Source organism: Leopardus geoffroyi, chromosome B1, assembly GCF_018350155.1.
Source record: "Leopardus geoffroyi isolate Oge1 chromosome B1, O.geoffroyi_Oge1_pat1.0, whole genome shotgun sequence".
Classification (NCBI taxonomy): domain Eukaryota; kingdom Metazoa; phylum Chordata; class Mammalia; order Carnivora; family Felidae; genus Leopardus; species Leopardus geoffroyi.
This window is the reverse complement of record NC_059327.1, coordinates 205506641-205530261: the sequence shown is the minus strand read 5'-3', so window position 1 is coordinate 205530261 and position 23621 is coordinate 205506641. Positions and strand designations below refer to the sequence as shown.

The window sequence follows — 23621 nt, the reverse complement described above, 5'->3', positions numbered from 1 at the left end:
CCATGTGTTTGGAAAACAAGGATCTCACCAAATTTAGACAGAATGTCTTGCTGCTCCTCTCGGCTGGAAAACAGGATTTTGGGGTTTAGCCCCCTCATGCTGGTGCTCTCCCAGGGGGGGGCCTCCCGGCTGGGCCTGTCTCTGGGCTCCACCTCCACCTCTAGGTTCACTTGGAATAAGTCCGGGTACTTCTCCTGAATGTCACACGCGTCCAGGTCATACCTGCAGGTGGAAGGCCAGACGCCAGTTTGAGAAGACCTTCACGGGTCAGTCGCTCCACATTCACCAGAAAGCGAGCACAGAAAGGCCCGTGTGCTCACCCCTCAGGTCCCGGGGCCCAGCTCGCGTACTACAGGGATCTTACACGCGCGTTTCCGTAACACGGGGCCGTCCGCCCTGGCAAAATCCCCCAACGGTTAACGGGTGCCAGTAAACAAGCCCTCGGGAGTGCCTGCAGGGTGGGGAGGGTGGCAAGGGAAAGGCACGCAGGGCTCGCGGCCAGTGGGAGGGGTGCTCCCGAGGGGTCTGTGGCTGCCAGGTCACTGAACTCCTGTGGGCTCCGTGTCTCTCTAGGGAACTCCGGCCTCTCTCTCCGTATTCCAAGAGACTGTGACTGACATTTCCAGAGGCCGCGTGGGGAAGCCCTGGTCTCCGGCTGGGCAGCAGGCTCCCAGCCCCGTCTGACATCACCAGGCACCCACGTGCACGGCCGACGGTCCAACTTTATCAAAACAACACAATGACAAACACCCCCACGGAACACGGAAGAGGGCAGAGGTTCCCCCAGCGGCCCATGCTGTGGAGGGAGGGGCCCTGTGGTCCTCTGCGGCATCCGTGTGACACCTACGGCCCAAACGAAACACAGCCACCGGGCAGAAGGACTGTGGACACGAGGGCAATGTGGTCGGTTTGGGTGCAAAACCCGTGGCAGACTTTAAGTCTTACTCCCACGGAATAAACTAAGCAAGCAGGTGGGACGCTGACCCTTCCCACCTTGGCGTGAGGGGAGCCAGCACAGCGGCGTGGCAGTGCTGGCGGGGACAGCCCTGCCCTGAAGACACCACTCCTCCTGCAGGAGCCACGTGGGCACAGGAGACTGGCCGCAGCACCCTCTGTCCGCTCGTCCGCTTGTCCTGGCCCGGGCCGCCCACACGCACGCTTCCTTCCTCTGTAAGTCGGGCCACGACAAGGAGACGTGGGCCACCGTGCGGCCAGGCAGGAGCAGCTAGTGTGGGGACCGCAGTGGTGAGCCCGAAGCAGTGAAGCCAGCAAGGACCAGGGGAGACCTAGACCCCCAGCCACAAGGAAGGGAGGAAGGAGCGAGGTGGGGGCCCCACAAAGAAGAACACGACTTCTGCAGGCTCAGCTCCTGGGGTAACAGGGCCTTGCGGGCAGCTCTGGGTGCCACACTGGTGGCCACCCATCTCCCCACCTCCCACCCTGGCGGGCCCCCGGAGACAACCTCAGGGCCGGGGCCTGCCCTGCCCACACAGCAGGCCAGTGAGGGAACAATGAGGGTCTGTGAGCAGGGCCACGACCCCCAGGGGCCCTGCTCTTCAGGAGGCACGGGTCAGCCCCGGGGCCCGACATGCTCGCTGACTCGTGTCCTGCCCCCTCAAGCACACTGGGGACCCTCCGTTAGTCACAGGGGCCTCCTCGAGGACAGACCCAGACCCAGTCAGGCGTTATCTGACAGTGGGTCCACTAACACCATTCCAAATTCTTTCCCCAAACGGTCCTGCTTCAGACAGCCTCTCTGCAAAATGAATGCTACCCACAGAAGACACACGCCTTCCTGCACCAACCAGACGACTTGAGAACTCTCTCCTTATTTAATTATTTTTGGAAGCACGACACACACAGTGAGGCACAGATGCGAGTGCAGCTCAGTGAAGCTCTGTGCCCGAATACCAGGACTGTCCAGTCTCCAAGGAGGTCCCTACGCCTCTCCACCCTCAGAGGGAGCCACTCCCTGGTCCCCCGGCATCCAGAGCAGCACCCAGAGTGTCAGAGCCGACTCCTCCCCAGAGGGGGGGGTGGGTCCTAGTACTCCCCTGTTCGCTGGGTAGGAAACAGGCACAGGACGTGGGCTGCGGCAGGCGGAGGTTTCCAGAGACTCCCTCCGCTCCCCTCGCCCTGGAGTGACACCTGTGTGCGTGTGGGCGTGTCTGCGTGCGAGACAAAGGGGAGAAAACACGAGCTGCAACCAAGATGCCCACCGTGCAGACCGTCCAACTGCCTGAACGCCCCTGCCCCCAATAGAAGCCCTGACGCCCGCCGCGCACTGGGAGCAGGTCAGAGAGCACAACAAACTATACAGAGCCCTGGATGAGGCGAGAGAATCATCCCCGACTGCACGCGCTTCTGTTCTCGTCTCTCACCCCAGACGACGACCTTCTCTCAACGCCCTCTGCCCTCCGTGCGGATCACAGCGTCAGGGACCCCACGTGTGGAAGAGCAACACACACCTGTTCACCTGGCTGTCCCACATCCGGTGCGCGAACGGCTGCGTTCTAACAGGAACTGCACCGGGCTAGTCCCCAGCCAGAGGCGCAAAGCGGCAGCCACCGTGGCCCCCAAATGAGGGGCCACACACCGGACGCCGGGCCACGCTCAGACTGGGGGTGAGACCCGAGACTGGAGCTCAGTGCAGCGACCCAGCCACGCACGAACCACGTCACTCTGCCCGTGTCCAGTGCGTGGAGTTCATTGCTGCGGGGCGCACAGCGGGGCGGGGAGGCACCGTGCACCTGACTGTCCTGACCCCTCCCCACGTGAGACACCACATACTTTGCAAATTTCACGGTAGCTGCGTTCCGAGGCACAAACCCGGTGTGGAACTGGACCTGGAACATCTTCATGGACGCCACCTGCAGAGGGGACACAGACAGGGGACCCTGAAGCCGGGAAGGGGACCCAGACAGGGGACCCTGGAGCTGGGGAGGGGACACCGGACCCTCAGGTTGCAGACGGACACTTCACAGTTCCTGGGCTCTGAGAATCCGGTGCACGCCTCCAGGTGCTGTGGCCACATGGACGGTGGGACAGCAGCCTCTCAAGCGGCTCCTCGGGTCTGTGGCGGGGCAGCCCCAAAGCCGCAGCCCAGACTCCCCGCGCAGACGGCACCCCGCAATGGGGCACTCGGGGAACTCGGGTGTTCCGAGCTCATGGCCCCTCTGCCTCGTGCCCCACAGGCTGACGGCCCAGGGGGCCCGAGCCCCCGCGCACCTTGGCCTGAAGTCTTCCACCCAGCGTGGACCTTGCGTGGTAGATTATGATGAGCACGTCTCCCTGCACGGTTATGCCCAGGGGAATGACTGCCTTGCCATCCTCGATTTTAAAATCCCTGAAGAACAGGACGAGAAAAGGTTCGCTTCCGCCAAAAAGACAGCTTGCCAGCCAAGAACAGCCAAGGGAGCGTGGGGCGCGAGCCCCGAGCTCTCCCAAAGCACCAACACTTTGAGCCACACCTTCTTCTGCTACGGGGCGCTTCTGGGAGGGGGCAGCGCCGAAACGGACTTCCGGGGAGCTGGCCCGGACCCGCCCACCCCGGCCGCCGCCTGCGCCCGCTCCCGGGGGTTCCCAGAGGAAGGAGGGGCCGGGAGAGCCCCGCGCTCACCGCATTTTGTCGTACTCCTGAGACGTGGTGGTGACTCGCTCGTCCCCCACATACACCTCGCAGAAGGGCCTACAGCCGTTTCTCTGCTTGCTGAACAGAGGCACGGGCGTCATGACCACGGCTTTCACCAGGATGGGCTTGCTGTGGGGCGTGATGGGTTCCTCGGCCACCATGTCACACACGTACTCGATGTACCTGCGGGGGCCGGAGGCACACCTCGTCCCACACGTGCTCGCCACATGTGCTGCACCCCCGGGGCTCTGGTCTGCTCGCCACACTTTTTTCCAACAGATACGAGTATTTAATGCTATGTTCAACTTTATCTCATAAATTTGATATATTTTCATTTGTTTTAAAATATTTTTAAACCCTCCCTGAGATTTTTTCTTGACTCACGGGTAATTTACCAGTGGGTTAATTTCAAAACATTTAGGGATTCTTCCAGTTTTCTTTGCTATCAATTTCTTTCTTTTTTCTTTTCTCTTTTTCTCTTTAAGATTTCTTTAATTTCTTACAGTAACACCTAAACCCCCAACGGGGCTCAAACTCACGACCCCAAGCAAGAGTTGTGTGCTCACGACTGAGCAAGGCAAGTGCCCCAATCTGTTACCGATACCTAGCGTAATTCTATTATAAACACAGTTTGTGTGAGTTTGCCGCAGTTTAATGACCAGAACATCTTTCCCACTGAATGGCCCATGACCACTCAAAAGACCTTGTCTTTTCCAGTTGCTGGGTAGAAGGTTCTCGAGAGATCATCCAGCTGGTTGCCGGCGACGTTCCGTTCCAAACCGACCATCCGTGTACTGGTTCCATCCGCTGCCGAGGTGGGAACGCCGATGCCACGGTGAACACCCATCTCCGTCAACGGGTTTTCGGCTCTGCAAGCTTGATTTCTGCTCTCAGGACACTCGCGCCTCCAACTCTCCCGGGTGGTTTTCTCGGTGCCCCCGAGGTGCACACATCAGGCGCGTGTCCCTGCCCTTGTGTGACCCTGTCCCCTCGAGATGGGGAAGGAGTGGTGACTGGCTTCCCAGCAGAGGGAGAGAAGGGAGGCCGCTTCTGAGCGCGAGGCTCACACTGCATTGCGCTAGCGTATCTGTGCAGGGGACTCGTCCCCACGCCACAGGAGACCCGGACGCCCACACCACATCTCCGTCCACACGAGTGAGTCCCGTCAACACCCTGAGCGAGCGTGGACATGGGCTGGAGGAGGAAGCAGAAGACGTTCTCTGCGAGGTTCGTGCCACAGCACAGCCTGGCCGCACCCCGACGGCAGACTTGGGAGGTGCAAGCCGGGCCGGGACCCCCTGACCTGCAGAGGCAGAGGGCGCGTGCGGACGGCTGAAGCCGCCGGGCCGGTGGCGAGGATCAGGCGGCAGCTGTACGGCCACCCTTCCCTGTCCTGACGGCAGAGGCGGGGCCCCCGCAGCCAGTGCATCGCTGGTCCTGCTTGTATCCGGTCAGACAGTCCCCAAGGCTGGCACACGCAGACCCTTCACGCTCAGCTCCTGCTGCGGCCGCGTTCCAGTCACCATCTTGCTGGCTGTTCTCTGTTCTCGACTTCTTCTTCGTTGGTCTTTTCTTGAGGCGAGTGAGCATTTTTTCTAATCCGTTTATTCCCTCTGCTGACCTGCTGACTCCAGTTTGTGAAACCGTCTGTCCCGGCTGCCCCGGGCGTCCGACGAGGACAGCAGCGTGGTCTGTGCCTTCTCCCTCTGGTGACCTCGAGACCTCGAGACCTCTGCGTGTGGTCTCCAGCGGACGGGGCGTGCTGAGCCCGAGTCGGCTTCCCGCCTGCCTGTTTTGCATCCTCTGACCTCTGGACGTTTGGCGACTCATTAATTCGGGGAACTTCTCGGCTACTGCTTCTGCACGTTGCCTTCCTGCTCTGCCTCCCGCAGCCACTCGACACGGCCTGGCAGGCCCGGCTGCTCAGCCCCTCATCCGTGGTCTGTCTTTGGGCTCTGGCCTCCGTGACGCCACCTGTCCTGCCTTCCAGAGGCCGAGGCTCCTCCCTCAGCTGCCAGGACACAGCCTTTCTCAGGTCCAGAACTTGCGTTCGACTTCTTCTTACAGTTCCCATCTCTGAAGTGACCACGTACTCCTGTGTCTTACCCATCTCCTTCCTCGGTACCCTCAACACATTAAACACTTGCTTTAAATTCCTGTCAGATACTTTCGGGCCTTGTCCCGAAGCCACTCAGACTCCCGCCTGTCCCACAGGGGGACACCCTGTGTCCCTGCGGAAGCCAGCCAAGATTCAGGAGGGCACAGGCTCCCCCAGCTTGCGTGGCCTTGCCCACTTCTGCACAAGGGCCCTCAAGTCTCCCCACCTCAACACCCTCGGCTACGACCTGCCCGAGGGTGACACCTGTACGACACCCCCAAGGTGGAACACCGGTACCTTTTGTGAGATGGCCAGATGCCTGGCGGGCAGCGCTTCATGCTGAACATGTATACGGCGGCCTCTGCGGTGCTGAAGAGCCGGCAGAAGCACAGGAAGGAGCAGACGGCCACAGCAGAGGCAGCTCTCCCGTCCTAGGACAAGCGGCACAGGCCAGGCTCGCGCGGCCGCAGCTGCAGGAAGGCAGGCTCCCTAATCCCACGCTTCCCCGCAGAACCACCACAGGGCCTCCCCCTGGCTGGGGACGTAGGAAGACACCCCTGCTGGGGCAAAAACTCAGAATCCAGAAAGACAGGGGCTCTTTAACAAGAAGCACATGATGGCCTGCCCCTCCAGCTGGACACTGCTCACCACCACGGTCCCCAAGCGGGCCTCACGCTCACTGCCACCCCTCTGTACTCGCTCTCTTCATCATGCCTCCTGGGAGGACTTTTATCAACACCAGAATCGCAGCACTAACCTCTGGGGCCCATTGTGGCAAGCATCCCGCTTTCTGTGACACCCAGAAACCTAACCCTCACTGTGCAGGTGGGAAACTGGAGATTACGGTCCTCAGCCACGGTAAGGAGGGGCAGAGACGGGGGTCCTATGAGGCAGAGTGGCCTCAGGGCACAGGGAGATGACAGAGTGACACACGGAGAGACCCCTCATGTTCTGTAAAGAAGGGTATGGGGACCACCTGTGTGGGCTCACTGCCCATGCGCGACAGTCGGCCACCGCTCCCTCCAGGGTCTACCTTGAAACGACAGGGACCGTGCCAGGGCACCTGGGCCTGGGGCCACCGGCTGCTGACACCAGGACAGACCCGCTCCTCACACGACCTGCCCCAAGTCCCAGTGCTAGCCCAGGACGTCCCAAACAGACCCTGGCTTTCAGGAAGCTAACAGGCAGCTGACGTTTGGTAGCACGCTCAACACTGGACAAGGAGGCCTCCCCCCGCGAGTGGTCACTGCAGGTGACCCACGTCCTGCCAGGGCCTGGGCCGTTACTGGTTAGGGCCTGTAACTGTGCAGGCGAAAACAGCGCCCTGCCTGGACCTCAGCTCAGCTCATCTTCACCGGCATTCAGGACACCCAGCCGCCCCCCCAGCTCCCCCTGTTCGGCATCCTGGACTTCACTCCTGCTCTCGTCCCCTCGACGGGTCATGAGCTTCCCCAAAGCAGGGATTACTCCCCCCCAGGTGCGCCCCCAACATCAAGGGCGGGGATGAGGCAGCCTCCCGCTCACCACGCAGTGCACCACGCAGACGTTCTTGTGGTCCTGCCTGAGCCACGAGTGCATGTTCCTGCAAACGCTGTACAGGCCGCGAAGGTTCGGGGCCCGCCGGGCCGCCCAGCCACACTCGGAAACCTGTGGGCAGAGGGCTCGGCTCGGCCTGGGTTCCCCGCACCGGTTGGGGGCGCAAGCACAGGGAGCCCCACCACGGGCGCCCACTCTGGACACACGCTGCCTCACGCACGCCTCCCTCCCTCCCTTGCCCACGGATGTCTGCAGGCCTCCTGCCCCTGAGTTTTGTGCTCCAGAATATGTACCAAGCTTTGCAGACTTGGCAAAAAAGAACGGAGAACCTGTCCTTTCCCATGCTCGGGTCAGGAAGCCGCGCCTGTGTCCCATGTGTGGCCTCACATGTGCCTCACTGGCAAGGAACAGTGAGGCATCGCTGATTTTTAGCCATCCTTAGGTGACTGTCACGGTTCACGTTCTGGAGTCTTCCTCGAGAACAGCCCTGCCCCCGCGGCCTGCTGCACATGGGCCCCGAGTCACCGTACCCCAGCCCCCCGGCGCCAGGGCCCTGGGCTCCGCTGGCTGCCGCGGCTGCCGCTGGGGACCGTCAGAGGCCAGCCCACTGCCACAGCTGGGTGTGAGGGCCGACAGTAAGAGAACCGCACGCAGTGAAGGCAAGCGCCCAGGCCACCCACCCGGTTATGAAACTTGGAGGGCCGATACGTCCTTGGGGAGAGGTTGTAGACGGCATAATGTCCTGGGTGTTTGGAGTCCAAAAACAACCGGACGTCTTCTATGTTGTTCTTGATAGCCGACTCCACACCTTCTGCTGGGAATGACATCACTGAAAGAGAGCAGCCCACGTCAGCCACAACGGGGCGGGACACGTGGCCTGTGTGTGGCAGCCTCACCGGCCAGTGGCAAGACAGCCGGCCACCCAGGCCCCTGCTCCTCACCCGCCGCCCCCCCCCCCCCCCCCTCCAGCTGCTGACTGAGGAGTACAGGGCGTGTCAAGAACGGAGGGAGCACAGACCCCCACCCCCTCCAATGCCTGCCATTCACAAGCAAGACCCTCTGGGATCTCCAGACAGTGCCTCTGGGACAGAAGTTCAGTCAGAGGGCCTGCCACAGAGCAGTGTCTCCAAGGGTCGAGATTTGGGTGTGGGTTTGGTCGGGAGACCCAAGTTTCAAATGTGCCTTGCATCATTCCCCTTATGACCTCAGAGTTCCAGGAAGTTCCAGACCAGGGGGAGAAACTGGGTTGACACTGGCACTGTCCACTGCAGGTGCCCCAGGCCACATCCTGCACGCTCTGCCTGACACTGAAGCAAGGGATATGCTGGAGGCCAGCGTCCCACGAGTTGTCCTCAGGAGGGAATGAGAAGCACGTCCTATGGTCAACAGTGACAAACATACCAGCAATTCTGGATGTGATGTAAGATATGTCCAAGTCTCCCTTCGCGTAACTGGAATTAGAAAGAAGAGCACTTGGTTAATCCCAGAAATTTCTAGTTAAGTCACAAGAGCTTAAACTGGAGCAGGTCCTGGAGACGCTGTGGGGGATCTCGCCGTTCAGGCCGCAGCTCACGGGAAACGTGTGCGCACGTGTGTATGTATACGTGTGAGTGTGCTCCAGCCGTGTGCATGGAGCGGACGTCTAAGAGACGGAGAGGCAGAGACCCGGTAGAAACCTACTGCGCATCTATTCTGAAGAGGCGTGACCGCAGGGGCTGGCTTTAAAAGGAGACAGTAACAAAAACGGAAGAGAGTTTTTTTGGCCCAGCACGTCATGTCTGGCTCACAAGAAAAAGTTACAAGGCCCACCAAATGGCAAAAACACAGTTTCAAGAGACAGAGAAAACGTCAGAACCAGACATGGCAGGGACGCTGGAACTGTCAGACCAGGAACTTAACCAACTATGACTAATATGCTAAGGGCTCTAACCGATAAAGTAGACAGCACGGAAGAACAGAGATAAAAATTCTAAGAAAGAACCAAAAAGAAATGCCGGAGATACAAAACGCGGTGGCGGAAATAACACAGGCCTTTGATGGGCTGATTAGGCTGAACGTGGCCGAGGAAAAAGTCTCTGAGCTAGAGGGTCTATCAATAGAATCCTTAAAAATTTATTAATTTATTAAATTTATTTATTTAAATAAATTTATTTAAAAATAAATTTAAAAAAATTTATTAATTTATTAAAATTTATTTAAAAAATAAAAAGCAAAGACAACAAAGACTGAAAAAACCCAGAACAAAATCACGGGCAACGTGGAACCACAAAAGGTGTGTCGTACATTTAACGGGAACACCAGAAGGAGAAAAGACAGCAGGTACGGAAGAAAGGTCTGAAACAACAAGGACTGAGAATTTCCCTCAGATCATGTCAGACGCGAAACCACGATCCAGGAAGCTCAGAGAACACCAGGCAGGACAGATACCGAGTCGCCTACACTCAGGCATATCATCTTCAAACTGCAGAAAAGCAAAGGAAAAAAACGTGGAAAGGGGACAGAGGGATAAAACACCTTACCTGCACAGAAACAAAGACAGGAAGTGCACCTGCTGCTCCCCAGAAGCCACGTGAGCAAGGACACAGTGAAATAGTTAGTATTGAGAGCAACACCCACCAGCCCAGGACTCCATCCCCTGGGAATCACCCTCCAGAGGTGACCCAAACACTGGGACAAAGTGCTGCCAGGAGACCTGCCTGGAAGGAAATGCCCTTCAGAGAGAAGGAGAATGATTCGGTCAGAAACGGGGTCTACACAAAAGAACAAAAGAACTCCAAAGAAGTGACAGTGAAACGAACACTTTTATGTTTCTTGCTCTTGACGGAGTCAGGAGAAAACTGCTTGTTCGAACTCGTCACGGCAACGACACGCCCACCCGTGCACTTGCCGCATCGACAACTCGCGTACTCGCGTGCGTTTGCGCGGGTAAAGTGAATGCTGGCACGAGCACGGCGATGGGGCGCACTGCCATCGTGGGGTGACAGAGGGCTGGGGGGCTGGTGCGGGCTGCTTGTGTAGACGTGGGTCAGCTGTAAACATGTACTGCAAACTCCAGAGCAACTAGTAAAAAAGCGGTTACTTTTTTTAGAAATAAGGAGAACTGACATGATAAGAAAGGAGAGAGAAAGGGACCCCGTGAAATGCCCAGTTAAAGCCACAGAAGGCCGGGCAATGAGCAGGAAATGGAGCAGACATGGTAGGCGCCCACCCAGGACACCAAGAATCCATGTGACTATCAGTCAGAAGACACAGGCGGTCACAGTGGACCAGACAAGACTCAAGTACGTGATGCCTACAAAATAATAATGCAGCTGAGCATCTCCTAATAGTTTATTCACGGCTTGGCCACTGTTAGTCGCCTCTGTGCTTTTTTTTTTTTTTGCCTACTAGTTTGCATAACTCACTGCACGTAATAGGTACCATTCTTTTGTCAGTTATGTGGTTTAAAAGTATTTACTCCCAGTCACTGCCATAGCTTTTTGGAAATTTATTTTTACTTTTTTTTTTTTTAACGTTTAATTTTTGAGAGAGAGAGAGAGAGAGATAGAGCATGAATGGGGTGGGTCAGAGAGAGAGAGAGACACAGAATCTGAAACAGGCTCCAGGGTCCGAGCTGTCAGCACAGAGCCCGACGCGGGGCTCGAACCCACAAACTGCGAGATCGTGACCTGAGCCGAAGTCGGACGCTTAGCCGACTGAGCCACCCAGGCGCCCCTATTTTTACTTTTTAAAAAAATGTTTATGTTTTGAGAAGGAGGGAGAGAGCACGTGCACGTGCAAGCAAGCGAGCAAGGGAGGGACAGAGGCAGGCAGACAGAGAATCCGAAGCAGGCGCTGTGCTCAGAGCCCAACGTGGGGCCCGATCCCACAAACCTTGATATGACCTGAGCTGAAATCAAGAGCCGGATATTTAACCGGATGAGCCACCCAGGTGAAATTCTTTTTGGAAATTTAAAAGAAATGTGATTTTGAGGAACATTAGATTTTTTTTTTTTAATTTTTTTTTTTCAACGTTTATTTATTTTTGGGACAGAGAGAGACAGAGCATGAACGGGGGAGGGGCAGAGAGAGAGGGAGACACAGAATCGGAAACAGGCTCCAGGCTCTGAGCCATCAGCCCAGAGCCCGACGCGGGGCTCGAACCCACGGACCGCGAGATCGTGACCTGGCTGAAGTCGGACGCTTAACCGACTGCGCCACCCAGGCGCCCCTAGATTTTTATTTTAAGTTTATAATCATTCTTTCCACGGCTACATATTATGCAATTTTTGTTAGAGTTAAGAAATCTACCTTACTCCACTGTTATAAAAACGCTCCCTCTATATTTTTACTTTCCCTAAAAAATTGCTATTGACAATTAGACCTTTTAATTAATCAGGATTAATGTATTTAGCTGTTACTGGATAAAGATCCAATTTTTTCATAGATACCTATGGTCTCAGCACCACTCGATAAGTATCCCGTGACCTTCTTCCAGACTTCTAGGTTTCATTAGTTTGACGTGAGTCCCACATAGCTGGGTACTAGTTAGTGGTCTGCTCACTTCACCTACGCCAGCACAGTACCCGTGTTGGAAGAAAAGTGACACAGAATGGGTTTGTCCCCTATTCTCATTAAAAAAAAAAAATACTGCTGGCAATTCTGGGTAACTTACATACAAATTTTAAGATCAAAATCTGTAAAAACACCAGGATTTTTATTTGTAGTGCAATGAATTTACAGACTGAGCGATACCATCTAAAAATTAGCTCTCCCGGAGCACGTGGGTGGCTCGGTTGAGTGTCCGACTTCGGCTCAGGTCATGATCTCACAGTTCATGGGTTCAAGCCCTGCATCAGTCTCTATGCTGACAGCTCAGAGCCTGCAGCCTGCTTTGGATTCTGTATGTCCCTCTGTCTCTGTCCCTCCCCTCCGCTCGTGCCCGGTCTCTCAGAAATAAACATTAGAAAACATTAAAAAAAAAAAACCTCTCTCAGGGGCGCCTGGGTGGCTCAGTCAGTTGAGCACCGATTTCTGATTTCGGCTCAGGTCATGATCTTGAGGTTCGTGGCATAGAGCCCTGCGTCGAGCTCTGTGCCAACAGTGCAGAGCCTGCTTGGGACTCTCTTCCTCCCTCTCTGTCCCTCCCCCACTCGTGCGTGTGCACTCTCTCCCTCAAAATAAACACCTAAAAATAGAACGTACAATACCAATACAACAAAAACTTCAATCAGGCAGGTCACAGAAAGAGAAACACGTGTGAGCAGACGTGCACATCCACGGGCCCACGGGCCACACATACTCCAGACCTGGGCCCCGGCCCCCGGGACACGGAGCGGCCGTGGGCACACGCTGGCTGCGTGTGCTGGGTCTGCGTGCACAGGGAGGCCCTCCTCCAGGGAGAGTCCTCCCAGGACTCCTGGGCCCACGCGCCCTATGAAAGGGCTCTGGCTGTACCAGAGAGGGGCTGGGCTGCTCAATGGCCCCGGAGAGTCAGTTAACGCCCGACGCCACCTGCACCAAGGCCTTACTTAACTGGGCCCTCCTGTGGCACGTGGAGCTGTGCGGTGGCCACAGACCCCACAGGGGACCCAAACGGAGAACTCCTTTGGTGGACACGGCTGGCGGGCCCGGCGAGGGACAGAGCATGGCTGCCGGGCCCTGGTGGTCACGCGCACAGACGTCACCGCTACCGGTCACATCTGAGGAAAGGGCCAGCACCAGCGTCTTCTGCCATTCCCCCGTCCGAGGCTCTGGCTGTCTGCGTGCTGGCTAGACAGATGGCCCGTCAGGGTCAGGCCTGGGTTTGTCTGCTTCACCGTAAGCTCCCGAGTCTGTCGGCATCCGAGGCGTCTGCAGCCCGGGCGGAAGACAGTTACGCAGGCCGAGCCGCTCACCCTGAGAGGCCCGCTTGCAAGTTGGTCCTTGGCTGTGGCTGCCGGTTCAGGAGGGTCCTCGCTGTTCCCAGAACTGGCAGGAGTGGCCCCTGTGCCCAGACTGCTTGCACCAAGACGTGCTTATGCTCACACCTGCTTTCCCTCTAGAGTCCGGAGGCTGGTGTGTGCTCAGCGGAGGGTGCCCGAGAGCAGCCGCAACCCACACCCTGGGTGGCAGCGCTTCCCCTGTGCTGCAGCGGCTCGGGCGGGGAATCAAGCACCTCCCACGTGACGCCACGGCCGAGGACTCGGGAAGCCCCGCCTGTTCCCTCACACTTTGTGCCGGGAGCCTTTTCCCAGCGCCGATCCGCTGACCCGCGTCCTATCTCTGAGGAAAATCCCAGCTGTGAGGACGACTCCGCACCCGGTCTTGGGTGTCCTTCGGCAAACCTTCCACCCTGGGGGTGGTCCCGGGACCCTGACACGTATCCTCTTTCTCTTGTTCTAGAAACCTTTGATCCCGAGGACACCGGGCGATACCCTGTTTCATCCTCGTCTGCGCTCCGATCTCGCCATCGCACCGGGATGACCCCGAGCAGCCTCCCAGACTTGTGCGCCCGCGCCCCGAGGCACATCCGCTAACATCCCCAGGCCGCCACCTCGAGGCACAGACCGCATTCTGCTTGTGCCGCCCGTCGGAGGTGCGCTGTTAGGGTTATTACTTTTTGTTAATATTCCACTTGAGGGTGTAAGATAGCTGCACAAACCCAGAGTCAGTCGCAACAGCAGCTAAATCCGGAAGCGAACCACCACCACCTCTAGCCTGACGTGCAACGGGGGGCCCCTGGGGTGCAGCCGGTGGAGCATGTGACTCTCGATTCCAGCTCAAGTCGTGATCGCACGGTTCGTGAGTTCAAGCCCCATGTGGGCCGATAGCAGGGAGCCTGCCTGGGCTTCTCTCCCTCTCTGCCCCTCCCCCGCTCACACGCTTACTCTCAGAATTAAAAAATGTTAAAAGAAAAACACACACACAAGCAACGATTTTACGTTCCTTCGTTTCTCAAAACTGCTTTTAAGAGCAGTGCACGAGTGCACGAGCATGTGGCACCAAGCCCTCCCCCTCCCGCCGCACCGCCTCCCAGCCCTGGCTTCTCGGGGCGCCAGCATCCTGGTTGCACAGCAGGCCACGGGCACCCAGCCCCCGCACCCACCCTGGAGAGGCTGGCAGCCGAGGCCCGTCTGCTCTCTCCCTGCACCTCAGCAGAGAGGCCGTGAAATGCTGGACCCGCCTCACGCCTGAGGCCTAGCAAGAAACAGGGCTTCCGCACAGCTGGTGCGCCTTTTTCGGAGAGACTTGAGTAGTTTCTCCCCCATTCAGGAACCTCCCGCTCATCGTTGTCAGGGGCTATGGCTCCAGAGCCCTCCGGTCCCAGAAGCCAGCCCCAAGACCCCTGCAACATCACCTGCCGGGATGAGACCTGCCACCCGCCCTGCCGGTGCTGCGGCCGCACGACATGCAGAGGATGACGGCCCGTGGGGTGAGCCACGTGGCGGGGCCCACGACATGGCGGCACCGTGTGAGGTCGCCCCTCATCGGAGGCGCGAGTGGAGAAGCACCGGCAGACGGCAGGCGATCCTACAGGCCACAGGTGGCCCCACCTGTCCTGTCTGGGCCCCCCAACCAGAATGTGAGCCACAGCAGCCGGACCGCTCCCGACCCCAGGGACAGACCCGGAGAGCTCCTTCGACAAGGCGTGGCCAAGGACACTGATCCACAGCCAGTAGAAATCAAGTTTCTCGTCGTTACATAAAGTCACATTGGAGACTGCGTGCGGGCTGCTATATAACACAGTGCTCACACATGCACCACTCACACGGGTGTGCGCGTGCTCACGCAACGTGTGTGCGACTTTACCTGTGTCGTCCGCGGCTCGCGTGTGCGCACACACAAGAACAGGGAAAGCCGAGGAGCCTCCACGCAATCAGACACACGTGGTAACGACAGAGAACGAGGGTCCCGACCCCCCGCCTGAGAACCAGATCCCACGGATCATCCCCTGAAACCATCGGCACAGAGAAGCAGAGCCTCACGCGGACGCTGACATCCCTGAGCTGGCCTGTGGGGGGCAGCGTGCTGGAGACCCGGGCCTGTGAGGCTCCCACGGAGCTCCCTAGGCATAGTGGAGATGCCTCCGGAGGACCTGGCAAACGCAGGCCATGTGTGCTGGCCACAAGGGCCTCGGGCCGGTGTCCAGGATGAGAGGGTAGCCCCCGATTGTGCACATGTGCACTCCCCTCAACAACCTGCTCACAAAGTGACTTGATTTACCCACACGCTCAAACCCAAGCAGCCCGAGTGACTCAACATTTTAGCTCAGTGGGCCTGCGGTCATGAGGTGTCCTGGGCCCCTCCGCTGTCCCCCTTGCTCCACGCCACGGAGAGGAAACCACACAAATGCGAGGGGCACTGTCCCGGTACAAGGGAGGCGCTGAGGCTGGCGGCTCAGGTTCTCCACGGAAAAGACCTCCCGGGGGCGAGGGTGGCAGGGCCCCGTGGCTTCGGGCACTCCCATGTGCCCCTCCGCGGCAGGGGTGGGAACGGGTGGCCGAGGCACCCCCATCAGGCAGCGCCACCCCCCCTGCCTGGGCCCACGAGGCTGATGGCACAGCCGGTGCCGATGGCATCACACGCTCACCAGCAGCCTCAAGTGCATGTCCTGCCAGCTTTGGAGGCGGGACAGAGCCCCAAGGTCGGGAAACCCCTACTACAAAGAGACCACGTGCTGTCACTGTCATCTAGACGCTGTGCCCACGTGCCCTCACTCACTTGGCAACGGACTGGATGACCTTGGAGGAGGTGTCCTTGATGTTTGTGAAGAGGCGCTCGGTGCCCCCCCGCAGGATATCCAGGAGCCCGCCATAGGGCTGGTCGTACTCGGCAAGCGCCAGGCCTGGAAGCAAAGACAAAAAGACAAGTCGGCTCAAGTCACAGCACAGCCTGGGGCTGGAGGCGGGGCCGCGAGGCGTAGGTGGGAGCCAGCTCCTGGGGAGATGGGAGAACCAGAACGGGCAGGGAGCCCTGCTTCCTGTCAAGCCCGACCATCAGCGCACAGTATCCGGGCACGGGAACGAAACCAGCCAAATGCTGCCTGAACCTGGCGGGGAGCTCGCCCTGCCCGGCACCCACAAAGTGCCTAGCCAGCTGTTCTGTCCCCAGGGCAGAAGCTGGGCCCCGTGAAGAGGAGCTGGTCCCTCTGGGCACACGTGGCCCTCCATTCCTGTCTCGGTGATGTCCCACCAGCCCACTCCCGGCATGCACCGGATGCCAGCTGGGCCCCTCCAGTGCACTAACTCACGCTGAGGGGACCGGCGAAGGGGAGGCAGCCTGGTGGGCACAGACACCATAGACGCTTAGAGGAGGAAAGGGTGGGGAACGATGAGGGGGGAGAACACGGGGTGGGCCGGACACCCGAAGCCAGGCCGCAGGCCACATGGCAGACCTTGGGCATGCCTGGGGCACAATTCTATCTTTTGCAGGGACAGGGCTGCTGGCGTAGAGCCCAGGCTCCTGACCATAGCTCCAAACGGGGGGCACCTGCAGGACACGGCTGCCTGGTAGCAAGAGAAGGCAGTCCCTGAAACCCCAGGGCCTCTACGGTGGGGTCATCAAAGGGGGCTCGGGTGGGAGACGTCGGTGTGAAGAGACGAGCATGATCTACGACTGCATCTGTGCCGCGGGGGCCGCTCTGGCAGCCTCTGTGCGTAAAGCAGCAGCACCAGCTGCCAGACGGCCGGCCCGCGGCTGGGACGAGGCTGGACGACATGGCCCACACGTGAGATGTTTCCGTTGGTTCGTCACTAGGCAGTAGCTGGCCCAGCCCTGGCCAGGCACCACCGCTCGTGTGGTGTCCCCTGGGGCCTTGGGAACCCCACCCCCACCCCCCACCGCCCCCCGCCATGGCAGACGAGGCAGCCCCACACACGGGACACTCAGGGAGGCACCCAGGGCCCACTGTGCACGGATATGGAGCGCCCAGGGCACGGGTCCTGCTGGCTGGCGGGGACAGCTGAAGGACCCAGGACTCCACGCCCCGAAGAATGAGAGGTGGGGGATGAGCACGGGGGCCTGTGGCAGAGCAGCACGTCCTGGCATGGCCTTCCAGAGCTTTCCAAGGCATGGCCACACAGAGCTCAGGCTGAGGGCTTCTGTGGGGACACAGTTATGCCACTGCTGGGTACCCAACCCATCCTGATACACACTGGCCGAGGGGAGTAGAGGTCGCTCACCACACGTGACCTGAGCTATAGAAGGCCGCCGGCCTCACCTCCACTGCTGCCAGAGCCGACCCTCCGCCACCCCCCGTCTGAGTCCCCACTCGGAGCCCTCCAGCCCCCCAGATCCTACCATGGCCGCTCTATTCCCCACACCCTCCTTCTGACGTACTTGTCCTCCTGGTTACTCTCTGCCCTTCAAGGCACGCCCTCCTCTGCACGCCAAGAAGTGACTTACAGAGCGGCTGTGGGCCTCCGAGGCGGAGTGAGCCACGCGGGTGGGTGGCAGTGCCCGTGTGGCCACCGCCAGTTGTCACTCCATGCTACAGAGGACCGGTACCGCCCTGATGGTGTCGGGAGAGGACAGCTGATGCTCACGCCTCTTCCCCTGTCCCCTGTGGTCCTGAGTGTGTCAGTTCCATTGAGTCCTGGCGGTTCCAGGGAATCTGAACCTGAGGGTGGTCCTGGGGGCCCTGAACACGTAGCCTGTGTCTTGCTGTCAGGTGCGCTGCACACAGCGGGAGCATGGTAACCCCAGGGGCAAACGGGGCGGGGGGACACAAGGCAGGGGGCACTCACCTCCACTGTAGCCACCGCTGCTGGAGCCCCCGAGGTGGGGAGGCCCTCGAGACGGGACAGCATTCCCATAGCCCCCATTCTGCTCTAGGAGCTGCAATGATTCCAAATGCAAATAATCAATCTCCAGAGGCTGGGGCCAGGGTTCAGGTGGCTCCTCCCCAAACAGAAAACCTTCAGACGCTGGCACAAAGTGCCTGTGGGCCCCAGGTACGCTGGCCACCAAGTTAACCTAGCTCTCTCTACCTGACTTACTAAAACATCCAAGAGAACTTCCCGGACTCTGAACAGCCCAGCTGAACCAAAAGGCAGACCACACTGACAAGTGACCTGCCCATGTGCTGTTCTGGAGCCGACGTGCTCGGGCACACCCCTAACACAGAGGAGGCAGCCGTGAACCTGCCCAACTCTGCAAGTGCTCCCTGCACGCCCACCACACGCCAAGGCTCCACGGCGACGCAGGGCAGACGGCAGACCCTCGGGGCTGAGGCATCTTGTGTGGGGAGGTGCACCCAGACTCAGTCGGCCCGTGCCCTCTGGCTGCCACAGGAGCGGGGCAGTGGGCTGTGCACAGTGAGGCTCTTTCGCGAGCTGAGCCCGAGGCCAGCGTGGGGCCGGAGCCTCGAAGAGATTCGTGCAGCCCGGAGGCAAGGTGCACGGCGCAGGCCTCCTGCCCAGCCCCCTTGGCGCGGCCTCAGCCTTCCTCAGCCTTCCTCAGTCTCAGGGAAGATGCAGTTTCTGCCGGTTACTTGTTTTATAAGTTACTCGGTAGTGTGCTTTAGGGTTTTTGGTGAAGCTTTACAAAATACGACCATCGAGGTGGAGTTTGACCACATTAAACTCAGGAAATGAGGTATACGTGCTATCGTTTCTACCGAACGTGACAACATCTTGTCTTTCTTAGTGACCTAGCAGGGAATCGGTATTGACATCCTACAAGTTCCTGAAAATAACACACATGCCGCCAAGTGGTAGGCAACTACCACTGTTAGGCCACGTCTCCTCCTCGCAAATTCTCTATTTGCTTTATCAATTTCTGGAAGAAACAGAACATCCCCTACCGTGACCCGATGCCTCCCACGACTCCCTGTAAACTAACGAATGCTGCTCGGTATCTCAGACACTGCGTTGTTAAAGGCAGGTGAACGATACCCGTTTTCCTTTTAAAGTTCCTTTTGACAGCATCCTATTAAACCACACAGCCGAACACTTCGCATGCCTCCACTCTTGGGTTTCAGACTCGATTCCTACTCCCCCTCTCGAGGGGCTCTGTCTGCTGCGTGCGGCCCTGTGTGGCAGGCTGCCTTCCCGTGGGGAGGACGGCCTCGCTGCACACTCGGCCCCTACGTAAGAGGTTTAAGGTTTGCACGTGTGGGGCACAGGTCTCAGAAGCACTAGCATCAGGACACGCGCAGCAGTGGACCCACCAGGAGCTGCGTCTGTCCACGGGGAGCTCCCCAGGGGTGCACACGCAGGCAGGCCTGCCCATCGATCAGACACCTCCCCACGCCGCCCGGGGCCCCTGCTCGCCTTTGGGGACGAGCACGTTTTCTGCGGGGCTACGTGGGCACTCTGGGCCGACCTGCTTTAGCGCCAGACTGCTCCCAGGCTCTCTCTGGACCGAACCCACTGCCCCCCGCCCCCCTCGACGTTCCATGGCCTTCTCCCCCTCACCCCGCTGTGACCTTCCGTGGCCTCCTCCTCACCTGTGCTCCTCTCCACCTCCTGCCCTGGCCCCTGGGATGCAGGGAACCAGCCCAGGAGATTAAGCACTAAGCACCAGGGCCCCACGCCCGGCCCTGTTTACTCCCCTGGCTCCTATGATCAGGTGGGACGTTTCCCCTGTCACCCCGGCCTGTGGAGGCTCCACGGCACTCGTGAGCCCCCTCGGGGAGCCGTGTCTCTTGCCCTAGAGCAGGTGCGGCCTCTCACGGAAACGTCCTGACAACACCCGTCAAGGCCCCTACCTCAGTGATGGGCGACTTGGGGTTCACATTCCTGGCAGCTGCAATCTCCTGCAGCTGGTTGACCAGTTCTGTGATGGACAGCCGCTCCTCGGGGTTGACCTTCAGCGTAGCGCCTAGGGCAGAGGCAGGTGAGCTCAGGTCACGGTCTGGGGTCAGCAGTGCCCACACTCCCCGAGATCACAGACCCGAGGCCCCTCATTTCACTTACAGCACTGATTTCGCTTACAAGCGAGAGAGGGAAACATGACAAGAGAGCCACAGCGAAAACGGCACAAAGTTACCAGAACCGGCCACTCAAAGCACCGAGAATTCACAAGGGGGCTGAGCGCTAGGAAAAGCCCTGAGCAGAGCGGCCGCCACACAGCCATGAGGGGCAGGGGACAGCCGGGGCCCTGGATGTGACACAGGTCCCCCCGCACGCGGGACTTACGGATGAGGTCATGGAACACAGAGTACTGGGTGTCATCAGGAGGGATTGAGAACTTCCCGTTGACTATTCTAAGCTTTGCTCCGTCTTCAAATGGGTGCTGCCTGAAGCACAGCAGGTACAAGATGCAGCCCAGGGCCTGCAGGGGACAGGGGGCGTGGTGGGGGTGGGGGCTAGGAGGGGCTGTGGGGGAGAGGGCTGAGAAGGTAGGGGAGGGGGTTGGAGGGAGGGGTTGAGAGGGTGGGGGAGGGGGCTAAGGGGGGAGGGGGCTGAGGAGGTGGGGCTAAGGTGGGGACAGGGTTGAGGGGGGAGGGGGTTGAGGGGCTGGGGGCTGAGAGGGTGGGGGAGGGGGCGGGGCCCATCCAGCCAAAGGTCAAGGAGCTGGAGCCACACCCTGGTCTGAGTTCCAGGCACACCCAGCCCACTCTCTGCCCTCATCAGGCACAAACTATGGAGATCAGAGGAAGAACAAACAACGACAATCTTATTTTCTCAGCAAGAGGTCCTTTCAAAGGGCAAAGTTCCCACATTCAGGCACTTGGGACCCAGCAGGGCAGCTCGAGAGACCACTAGGGCAGAAACGCAGGGAGCAGGCCTGCGGGTCCTGGGGGTCTGCCGCTGCCTGCTAGCCCCGTGGCCTCCGATGCGGGCACTCGGGGCCCAGGGGAGGCCACGCCCTCGGCACCCAACGTCAGTGCCCCCATCAACCGCCGTGTGTGCGTACGAGTGTCCCCCAGCCGACCGTGCTCAGGAGCACCTCCTGGGGTGGAAAGGAGATGCGCGGTGAGTTTGACACCACAGGCTGCCACCATCCCAAGAAAAGGCTCCAGCGTGCAAATCCTACCGATTCACACCCACGGCGGGGTCAGCACTGGAGGCGGCCTGGGATGTCTGGGGCTGTCCCTGCTCCGAGAGGCCAGGGAAGGGGCAGGGTGCCTCCGCACCCGCGGGCGCAGCCCCGGGCCGCTCAGAGCTGCGCTCCCCAAGTTCCACACCCTGATGCTGGACAAAGGGGTCAGTGGACCCCAGGAGGAGTGCTACGCCAGGCAGGAATTGCCACAGGGTTTCAGAGAGGTGAAGGGAGTGGGGTCGCCTAGGCGTCAGGGCTCGGCCCTCACTCTGGCCATGGCCACACCGGCAAAAAGACCCAAGGCTGGGACTGGTCAGGCCGCACGAAGCCCCGGCTTCTCTGAAGGGGCTCTGGGCAGGGGGAGCTCAGGCCCGGGCCTGCAGGCGGCAGACGGGTCCGGGCACAAGGTGCCACCCCGGGACTCTGCAGCACGCAGACACTCCACCCAACTTACGCTTGGTTCCGCTCCACTAAGGGCAATCACGGTGGTTCTCGTGACAAGGAAAGGAGAAGAAAAAGAAGAAGGGTGGCCAGAGGGACGGGGAGCGGAGCGGGCAGGCCAGAACCCCCGCCCAGAGGCACGGCTGCCCCGGGCACACAGCCGTGCCGCCTCACCCAAATGTCTTGCTTTTCGCCGATGGGGAAGTTCGAGTACAAGTCCACGATCTCCGGCGTCCTATACATGGGTGTGGTGTTCCTGGTGATCTGAAGGACAGACACAGACGTCTCAAAGGAAAGGCCACTCGTGAGCACCACTCGTCCTGCGTCGATGTCATGCTACTTCCCCAAATACCCCGCAGGACGTCTGTGAACGACGCTCACTCACACCCCGTCGTGTCCCACACAGACGGCAGGCTGTTCAACTCCCTCCTCACCCCCAGTGCCACCCGTCTCCCGAGCGCCTCTGGTGCTCCTGACGCAGCCACGCACGCCAAGCATTCACTGCGGGCACCCTAGCTCGTGTGGGTGTGAGGAGAAGCCGGTGTCACCCACAGGAAGTCTGTCCAGAGCCGTGAGCTGGGTCGCTCGTGTCTCTGAGAGGAAGTGCTATTCTGAAAGAAGCCTCCTGACGGGATCTTGTGGACAAAGAACCTTCTCCGACGGGAGAACTAAACCAAATTTAGCTGGTTGGTTCAGGTTTTCACACGCAAGATCCTGAGACCCACATATACAGGGCAGGACACGGGACCGAGGACAGGCTGGCAGCACAGCCCGGGGGGAGAGCCACAGGCCCACGGCGTGCGTCGCCGCACACGGCAGACACGGACACCAGCCACGGGGCTACAGATTCCGCTGCCACGACCTCAGCCGGACAAGGAAACACAAACACGTGGCAAGTGTGACGGGCCGTTCTCCACCTGAAGGTGCTACTCCACGGCAACCCTCTGAAGAGGCCACGGGAGGGGTGCCGGTGAGGCCCAGGGTCAGAGGGCGTAAGTCCTCGGGCGGACGCGCCCGGCATGCCGCGAGGGAGGTGAAGCCGGGGGCACCACGCAGCCCAGACGTGGGGCGACAGGGACACCCGCGCGGGACAAGTCGCCAAGCCGCACACTTAGGGTTCTGCGCCGCGGTGCCCGTCCGGCAAGCTCCCGTGGAAAGCCCTATTCTACGCCGGATTTGTTCACAGACCGGCCGCTGCGGTCCAGGCTCACACCCTGAGGAGACACGCGAACCCACACGCGGGCCGCTCGGCATGCTGCCACCTGTAAGCGTGCAGACGACAGGACACCGGACACGGCCTGACCAAGAGCACGCGGCACTGGCCAAAGAGACCCAGGGGCAGGGGGACCCATGCTCCTGACCCAGCACAGCCCACAAAGCATGAAAAGCAAACAGAAGCCAGGAGAGCGCGTGCAGTGTGAGGGGCGGGGAGCTGGGAGACGGGCGTCCGCGGGCCCATCCCTTCAGAACAGACACGGCACCGCTAGCAGCTCAATTCTCCCGGAAACCAGCAACCGCTCAAAAAGTCAAGCCAAGTCATTACAAAGTAAGATGCGATCAAACGAGTAACTAAACCCCTTGGAAGGAGAGAGCGCAGATGCGAGGACTCGTCAACACAGCACTTGGGAGCACGCGCCTGGTCTGGGCTGTAGATCGGGGGAGGGGGACACCCGAGGGCCACAGATCCACCCTGACTTCCTTCTGGGACATTCACGCTTTCTGGTGACACCAGAACTCTCGGACGTGCGCTGGAGTGGAGCGCAGGTGCACGTGGTGACACTACCGGGCCCCTCGCTGGGAGAGGGGGACACACAGATGTGGGGTGGGGGGGCAAGAAGCCCACCGGACACACCAGAGTGGAGGCACTGGCACAGACGCGTGACTTGACACAGGACACGCGTGGAGGTGTGCCCACACAGGCACGCACGCCCCGAGTGGTCTCCGGTGCCTCCCCCTCCCCCCGACCCC

The 23621-nt window shown here is 59.6% G+C and overlaps 1 protein-coding gene and 1 long non-coding RNA gene across 6 annotated transcripts in view; one reads left to right on the top strand and one right to left on the bottom strand.

The window, feature by feature from the left end:
• The window catches only part of GAK (cyclin G associated kinase), a 54699-nt gene that overhangs the window by 10030 nt on the left and 21048 nt on the right, over positions 1-23621 (bottom strand). For all 5 annotated transcript variants that reach the window (XM_045474858.1, XM_045474857.1, XM_045474860.1 and 2 more), the window contains 13 exons: positions 21828-21917; positions 20366-20501; positions 19936-20048; positions 17972-18062; positions 15948-16071; positions 8667-8716; positions 7946-8094; positions 7254-7376; positions 6027-6160; positions 3620-3814; positions 3229-3346; positions 2791-2870; positions 29-222 (listed from right to left, as the gene is read on the bottom strand). In XM_045474858.1, coding sequence (XP_045330814.1) covers positions 29-222; positions 2791-2870; positions 3229-3346; positions 3620-3814; positions 6027-6160; positions 7254-7376; positions 7946-8094; positions 8667-8716; positions 15948-16071; positions 17972-18062; positions 19936-20048; positions 20366-20501; positions 21828-21917 — 1597 coding nt within the window. The remainder of the gene's footprint in view (positions 1-28; positions 223-2790; positions 2871-3228; positions 3347-3619; positions 3815-6026; positions 6161-7253; positions 7377-7945; positions 8095-8666; positions 8717-15947; positions 16072-17971; positions 18063-19935; positions 20049-20365; positions 20502-21827; positions 21918-23621) is intronic.
• LOC123596317 lies at positions 10103-13745 on the top strand. Its single transcript, XR_006711659.1, has 3 exons — positions 10103-10190; positions 13289-13526; positions 13629-13745. It is a non-coding gene; the product is annotated as an uncharacterized LOC123596317 (long non-coding RNA).